This window comes from Poromitra crassiceps (assembly GCF_964638095.1).
Source record: "Poromitra crassiceps genome assembly, chromosome: 4".
NCBI classification, from domain to species: Eukaryota; Metazoa; Chordata; class Actinopteri; order Beryciformes; family Melamphaidae; genus Poromitra; species Poromitra crassiceps.
This window is the reverse complement of record NC_139626.1, coordinates 48,412,011-48,420,225: the sequence shown is the minus strand read 5'-3', so window position 1 is coordinate 48,420,225 and position 8,215 is coordinate 48,412,011. Positions and strand designations below refer to the sequence as shown.

At 47.4% G+C, this 8,215-nt stretch overlaps 1 protein-coding gene across 3 annotated transcripts in view; it reads left to right on the top strand.

Annotated features, from left to right (window-relative positions):
* tab1 (TGF-beta activated kinase 1/MAP3K7 binding protein 1) overlaps positions 1 to 8,215 on the top strand; it is a 34,847-nt gene that overhangs the window by 7,414 nt on the left and 19,218 nt on the right. For 2 of the 3 annotated variants that reach the window (XM_083635254.1, XM_083635252.1), the window contains exon 6: positions 7,154 to 7,270. The exons of the other annotated variant lie outside the window; for it this stretch is intronic. In XM_083635254.1, the coding sequence (XP_083491380.1) occupies positions 7,154 to 7,270 (117 nt within the window). The remainder of the gene's footprint in view (positions 1 to 7,153; positions 7,271 to 8,215) is intronic. 3 annotated transcript variants of the gene reach the window in all.

Below are 8,215 nucleotides of genomic sequence, written 5' to 3'. Positions count from 1 at the left end.
ATTTATATATTTTGTACACAGGCAATTCACAGTGCTTTACACAAGGTAGAGTATATAAGACATAAGACATACAGGGTGAGATGAATACAACAATTTGATAAGATGAATAAAAACAAACAAATAAAAAAAGTGTATAAAAATTGGGAATTAATAGCGGCAGCCGCGTCACTGAAGTATATATATATCGCCGCTGTCGTTCCAGGACCTCGAATTTCCAAAACATGAACTTTTCAGGAAGTAAAAAAAACCTGTTTGCTCTTAAACTACTGAACCAAATGCCGTCCAAGTTGGTACATGTCTTAATTATAGTTAGTTTCCCGCTGAATGTGTCATTACTTTATAAATATCTTACCTGGATAAGCTCAAATGATGTTGTTTATATTATCAGTCCGACTTGGAAGCGCTTTCTCACGGCCAGTCAAGCGGGAGAGAGTCGCATACTCATGCACGAGCCCCAAGCTCCAGGCCGCGGGGGCGCGCGCAGGAGCAGCAGCATTGCCCCTCGCCTCTCATGGCCAAATGGGGGCTTTCACATGGGGTGAGAAATAGTCTGACATAACGTAACGTTAACGTTACTTTATTCTCGTCAGAAAGCACTCCGATTTGCATGTTAAAACAAGTTTGCAGCCTAGGAATAACTGGAAAACATTTGATTGATATATTAACGTCAGAGGAAGCCAGGATTAGTCAAAACGATATGGGAAATACACAGCGCGTCTGCCGTGTGTCTTTTCCGGGTTTATTGTCCTGCGTGGGGGGGGTATACACGGAGGTAGGGGGGGAATTTCGAGGTTTGACTGACAGATTGAGGGCGAATGGCGTTACGAGATTTACTCACAAGCTCGTTTTAATGCTTTTCCATTGGTTGCATTTGTTAAAAACCACACAGAGACGTGAAGGGTGACCAATGGCATTGATTCATGGCAAAAAATAAAAAAGTGAAAAAAGGCACATTCGAGGTCCTGGAACGACAGCGACGATATATAATATTGCTTAATTCTCTGTCAACTCTAGAGAGTGTAGTGTGTGAAGATCCTAGGAGGCCAGCTGTTTCTCAGCTGCTGGAAACGCCATGTCTGACACCAGCAATAACGACACGGTCAAACCCACTTAGATCCCACATCTCGCCCACTCCAATGTCCGACCGAACAAAAAGGCTGCCCGCTCCACCACGTCTACATGCGTTAACATATTGAGTTGCTGCCATATGATTCGCTGTGTGGAAGAGCAGGCTAATTGCGCTAACGAGCAAGTAAGTGTACCTAATAAAGTGGCCGGCCAGGGAATACACATAGGGCTAGGGATGTAACGATAACGGGTTTTAATGATAACCGTGATAAAATTCCTTACAATAACCGTACCTTTTCAAATTTTCATTATCATTAAAACCGTGGTACCCTGATTACCGTGGTACCATGATTACAGTGCTTTGAAAAACATGGTAAATACTGTCCATCGCCAACCAAAGCTGGCAACCGTCTCCCAGATGCAGACGTGCAGCCTTGGCGAAATGATTTCAGCGAGTGTATCAATCCTTTTTGGGTCTGAGTTTTCAAACGTAAAAGGATCTCAGTGAGTCTCTCAGTACTTTTTGAACATTTTCAGCATTTTTTTACGAATACCGTGATCATTTTGGTCATGATAATTGTGACGTGAAATTTTCATACCGTTACATCTCTCCATAGGGCATCGATTCCTTTCACATAAACATGTGAGATATGTAGAAACATACAAACACACATACTCAAGAAGATAGCCCTACGCGCTCGCGCGCACACACACACACACGCACACACACACACACACACACTCACTCACTCACTCACACACACACACTCACTCACTCACTCACTCAGATAAGAGGCCTAAACACGAACACATGCTGTTTTATGCGGGGGTTTTCCAGCTTAGGGCACCAAAGCCTTTTCTGCCCACGCAAAGAAAGAAAAGTGAACCGGGGGGGGGGAGTGTCTTTTGGCACAGCCTCGCAGACTAATTGGCTAAGCAGAAGAAACAGCAGATGTGCGTAGGTGGGTTTCCACACTGTGCCGCTTCTTGTGAAGTCGGAAACTTTGTCGCTAGATTTAACGGCGTTTCCGAACGCGGCTTGACTTCTCAGAAGTGACGAGTGACAAATCGAGCTTCTTTTTGGACCATGGGAAAAGACTGAATCCCACAGTATCTGGCAACACATTGAGGGTGTCTGCACGTCCTGAAAAAGTCTTACCATGTCTGCAGCTTGATGACCTCATTCATTCATTCATTCAAAGCCACAGAACGCCTTGAGTATTGTTAAGTACAGTGTTTAAGTCTTATTTAACAGTGAGAAATCAGCACCAGTCATGTAAACCCATTCTCTGGGTCAGGACAACACTTTTTTCATTCTCTCTCTCTCTCATTTATTCCATGGAAGAAATTAGTCTAGAGTTATATCTCTTTTCATCATATAAAAGGCATGGCAGAGTTCTTGAAAAGTCCTAGATTTAATTTAATGACGCTTGCAGATACCACGAAATTGGCCTGACAAATGCCCTCACAACAGCCCAAATTTAGCCGTGTTATGATCCATCACTCCCGTTCGTTTTTAGCCCCCACACAGAAGACACAACACAGCGCTATTTTTAGCCCCCACACAGAAAACACAACACAGCGCTATTTTTAGCCCCCACACAGAAAACACAACACAGCGCTATTTTTAGCCCCCACACAGAAAACACAACACAGCGCTATTTTTAGCCCCCACACAGAAAACACAACACAGCACTATTTTTAGCCCCCACACAGAAAACACAACACGGCGCTATTTTTAGCCCCCACAGAAAACACAACACAGCGCTATTTTTAGCCCCCACACAGAAAACACAACACAGCGCTATTTTTAGCCCCCACACAGAAAACACAACACAGCGCTATTTTTAGCCCCCACACTCTATTCTTTATTAACTCTAACTTCTTCTTCTTCTTAATAATAAAGTGATTATTCACTACTGCCATTTTGTAATCTTCAATACTTTGTCAGAGAGGAGGAGCAGGGAGAAGGAATTAAGAGGACAAGTGAGGGAAATGGTATGAGAGTAAAGGATAGAATGTAGGGAAACAGTCGATGGATAAATCCAGAAGGAGGCAGTAATGCAACATAAAGGCCATAAAACACCACAGAAGAAGACGAAGAATACTTAGTCAAAGTGCGAGGAAGGCGATGTATAACCTTTGAGGGTGATGATTACATTGCCATCACATCTTAGGCGGTTTGTTGCTCTTATTGAGCACAGTAAAATACATCCACATTTCTAGATCGCCAATATTACAAACAGCCAACACAGTGAGAGCAAGGGCCAAAGCCACAGCATGTTGAATATACATGTGTTTCTGTAGAAGTATTTCTGTGGTCCTGTGATCTGACACACACACACACACACACACACACACGACACACACACACGCGACACACACACACACACGACACACACACACACACACACACACACCGCTCACCCGTAAATAGGGCATTCTAAATGAAATTGTGGTGCAATATCACTGATACATACGATCGAGGAGAGTAAAATCATATATGATTATACATGATTACAGTACAGATTGTATTCTTTTCTGTGAGAAGCAGAGGATCGTTCCCACAGGTTGTGTTTTCATTGACTCTGGCCCTCAGACACATGTTACAATGATGTTGACTCTCGTGATCCAAAACAGACTCAGAACTTTGACCAGTGTTTTCACAGCCGCAGTGCCAAACCAGGCTCCTGCAGACTACAGCTGGAGGGGCAGTAGCGTGATAGCTTGTTCTGTGTGTGTGTGTGTGTGTGTGTGTGTGTGTGTGTGTGTGTGTGTGTGTGTGTGTGTGTGTGTGTGTGTGTGTGTGTCTGTCTGTGCGTGTGCGTGCACAGACTCCCCTCCTGACACGTTTACTTTCATTTCTCTAGGTCATTTTGTCCTTAGGTGTGAGGGAATGAGGATGGGACTGCTGGGAGAGGGCGGAAAGACATTGAAACAAAACACACATGCACGCACACACAAATGCATACGCACACATGCACGCACACATGCACGCACAAACATGCACATACACACACATGCATGCGCACACATGCACACACACACATTCACGCACACACACATGCACGCACACACACGTGCAGGCACACGCATGCACGCACACACATGCATGCACGCACGTACACACACATGTACGCACACCCCCCAAAGTTCCACACACAATGTTTTTATCCCACAAAACCAGATGGCAGCTATTTGGGAGTCCTTTTCTAAGCACCGTGTCTCTTCTCACTATTGGCTGTTTAGAAATGAATTGGCGATCAGCTCGTTGAACTGTTGCACTCATTGTCACTATGGATGATGGAGGTGGCTAAATCCATATAATGTGTTTGTGTCTCTTCACCTGCATCTCACATTCTGGGGCGAGGGGTGGTGAGAGGAGGAGTGAGAGGAGTGAGGGGCGAGAGGTGGTGAGAGGAGGGGTGAGGGGCAAGGGGTGGTGAGAGGAGTGATGGGCGAGGGCTGGTGAGAGGAGGGGTGAGGAGTGAGAGGAGTGAGGGGCGAGGGGTGGTGAGAGGAGGGGTGAGGAGTGAGGGGCGAGGGGTGGTGAAAGGAGGGGTGAGGAGTGAGAGGAGTGAGGGGCGAGGGGTGGTGAGAGGAGGGGTGAGGAGTGAGAGGAGTGAGGGGCGAGGGGTGGTGAGAGGAGGGGTGAGGAGTGAGGGGCGAGGGGTGGTGAAAGGAGGGGTGAGAAGTGAGGGGCAAGGGGTGGTGAGAGGAGGGAGAGGAGTGATGGGTGAGGGGTGGTGAGAGGAGGGGTGAGGAGTGATGGGTGAGGGGTGGTGAGAGGAGGGGTGAGGAGTGAGGGGAGTGAGAGGGGCGAGGGGTGGTGAGAGGAGGAGTGAGAGGAGTGAGGGGCGAGGGGTGGTGAGAGGAGGGGTGAGGAGTGAGGGGCGAGGGGTGGTGAGAGGAGGGGTGAGGGGCGAGGGGTGGTGAGAGGAGGGAGAGGAGTGATGGGCGAGGGGTGGTGAGAGGAGGGGTGAGGGGAGTGAGAGGGGCGAGGGGCTCCTCCTCTCACTCCTCACCCCTCGCCTCTCACTCCCCTCACTCTTCACCCCTCCTCTCACCACCCCTCGCCCCTCACTCCTCTCACTCCTCACCCCTCCTCTCACCACCCCTCATCCCTCACTCCTCTCACTCCCCTCACTCCTCACTCCTCCTCTCACCACCCCTCATCCCTCACTCCTCTCACTCCCCTCACTTCTCACCCCTCCTCTCACCACCCCTCGCCCCTCACTCCGGGATGATTCCATTTTCTCCTCTCTTCATGTCCTCAAGGACGTGTCGCAGAACAGAAAACGGGGAGGAGGGGGGGTAATTAGTATGGTGGAGAGAGGAGGAGCGTTCTCCCCACTGGCCCGCTGTGTGGGGGGGGCAGGGGTCAAAGTTGACAGTACGTGAATCCCAGGGAGGTTTCAGCGTAAGCGGGGGGGGGGGGGGGGAGGGGGGGCACAGGAAAGCACTTCCAGCTGCGCCGCGATGTGAAATATATTTGACAGTTAAGGTCGTATGACCCATAATTTGATACGCTGGGAGTGGGGTTGTGAGGGAGCCGCTGGTAGTCAAGGGTGTATGAGAGCACACAACGGCCCTGCTCGGTCCATCTGCACAGATATTTAACATCGCTGGTTTCCTTTATTTCTGCACGTGTGGAAATGAGGACGAGCGGCAGGCCAGGCGGCTGCCCCATGGTGTGGTTAGAGAGACTGAAGGATCACAGGTTTGTGTCATGTGACCCTGTCCCAGTGTCCTTGAGGCAGAGACACTGAACCCCTACCTGCCTGCTCTGCTCACTCATTGTAAGCCATTTGCTTGCAATGTAAATGATAAAACAGAAAGAACGGAGAGAGAGAGAAAAACAAAGAAAGTGCAGGTAAGGTGAAACGGGCTACTTAAAAACATTTGGCCTCCAAAGACAAAACACGAGTGTGTTTGAACAGTTGAACAGTTGAACAGTTTAACAGTCAGTATGTTCAACTTAAGCACTGAGCCCCAAGAGGCTGCACTTTACACTGAATTTACAACGGCCAAGAGGTGTTTAAGGCATGCTGCATTATAAAACGGTTACTACATACCATGTGCCTGGTGAGGTTTTAGCAACAACAGAAAAAGCAATATTGATTTTTAAAAATAATCTTTTTTCCCGCCAAGCAATGTAACCCCCCTCCAGTCGGTTCAGCGTTTTTGCACGTCATCACTGGAAATGCAGCGCAAGTTGTGCCGGAAACAGTCATTCCCTCCATCCTGCAAGGAGAACCATTTTATTGCCGAGATATCAACAACCGGACAATGGATTTTGAAGCTGATTCTTCCCCATAGAGAAGAGCGGGACTCGAAAGGGTTAACAAGCGAACGTTTTGGTGGCGTTTTGAGGCTGACCAACGTTATCACCCGGCAGGCAGCCGTCTTAGCTCACGCAGCTAGCTAGCTAACATGGCGCAGTAATACTGTGAGGCGGTCACAGGTGTGTGTTTATAGAGTAGTTTAACAACGGCTTCGAACACGGCTCAGCCAATCACAATCAAGGACCGGAACTATCCGTTTTATAACGCGGGGTAACGTACGGTACGGTACGGTGCTGTGCCAACGGCCATGCCCAGGAAATACAGCACAACACAATTAGTGCTGTGCTGTTATTTCAGAACTGTACAGTTAGGATGAGTCACAACGACTGAAGAATGGGTTTGTGATGGATCACCAAAGACACAATTTTGAATATTTGATAAATGTTGACTGATGTAAATTGGCTGTTTCATTGAAATAAGCGGAGTGTGAGCTTTGTTAAATAGTTCTATTAACTAGTTTGATTTAAAAGTTTTGTATTCCTCAAAGAAATAGCCCGACTGCGCTGTGAGGCTCTGCTGAAAGTTGAATTGCGTCTTGTTTTTCTTTTTCTTGCAAATAATATCTCATAAAAAAAATGACGTCATTACATTTTCACCAGAGCCTTAGTCTTTCTTTCTCTCTTAGTTTTTTTCCCATCTCTCTCTCTTCCTTCCCAGATAATGCGTTCAATAGTCCACCGTGACACAATAGGCTCAGGTACGTCCGCAGTGTGTGAATTCTTGTGCGTCTGCGCTTCCAGGTAGCAACCGGGCCCTGCTGTGCAAGTCGAGCAGCGACGGGCAGAACCAGGTGCTCCAGATCGGACGGGCCCACAGCACCGACAACGAGGACGAGCTGCAGAGGCTGGCTGCACTGGGTGAGACACACGAGAACTCTGGACTAGGTCTGCTGAATCGGGTCTGGACATTAGGCTGTGGTATTCCAACAGGCGCTGATCTGCGAGCCACACGGACATAGTACCAGGGGCTTGGGTGCTAAGGATCCGTTTGCGCGGGGGGCGCGCTCACCACGGACACTTGTGTTCATTCATACACCCCATCCAGGAGTTCACCGCATGTCCGAAATGGGCTATAGACAAGTACTGTACACAGGTTGATAGGCAGACAGACTGGCAAGCAGATGCGTAGACCATCTGAGACCCAATTTACACCTGGTATTAAAATGCGATCTGTATCCGGATAAGTTACCTGGATAAGGGAAAACACATGTGAATGCGAGGTGTAAATGCATCGTGATGGGAATGTAATCGGATCTGCCCGACCACATGTGGAGGTAGTCTGGTTCGCATTTTGTTCAGATCTTGGGTAGCTGTGTAGACAACAATCTGTACAACGTCCTGGCGTCCCAAAGATAGGAGATGGGATTTGTGTGCGTCACCCTAGATGAATTAGAGGTGGGAAGAAAGTGAGACTGTTCGGTGTGGGAGAAAAATAAGCAGAGATCTAAGCACCTAAAGTCTCCTACCAATAAAGCTACATATCTTTATTTTATTATTTATCAATTTGCCAAAACGGGGTCTGGAATGAATCTGGTGCAAAGAACTGAAAACAATCCGCCCACGGTGGACACACCGCATTAAGGTTGACTTAACATTTTAACATATAACATTTTTGTTGTGATCAAGTTTGTATTTTATTTGAATGAAAGGGGGTTACAGGTATAAGCAAAGCAAAGTCATATTCTCTCAAGTATATAAACAAAGCATAGTCATTGAACTATTTATAACAAGGGGGAAAAAGGAGAGAAAAATAAAAGTTCTTTCTCAAAATACCTGTCGGCTACCATTTCAGAGAGAGATGAA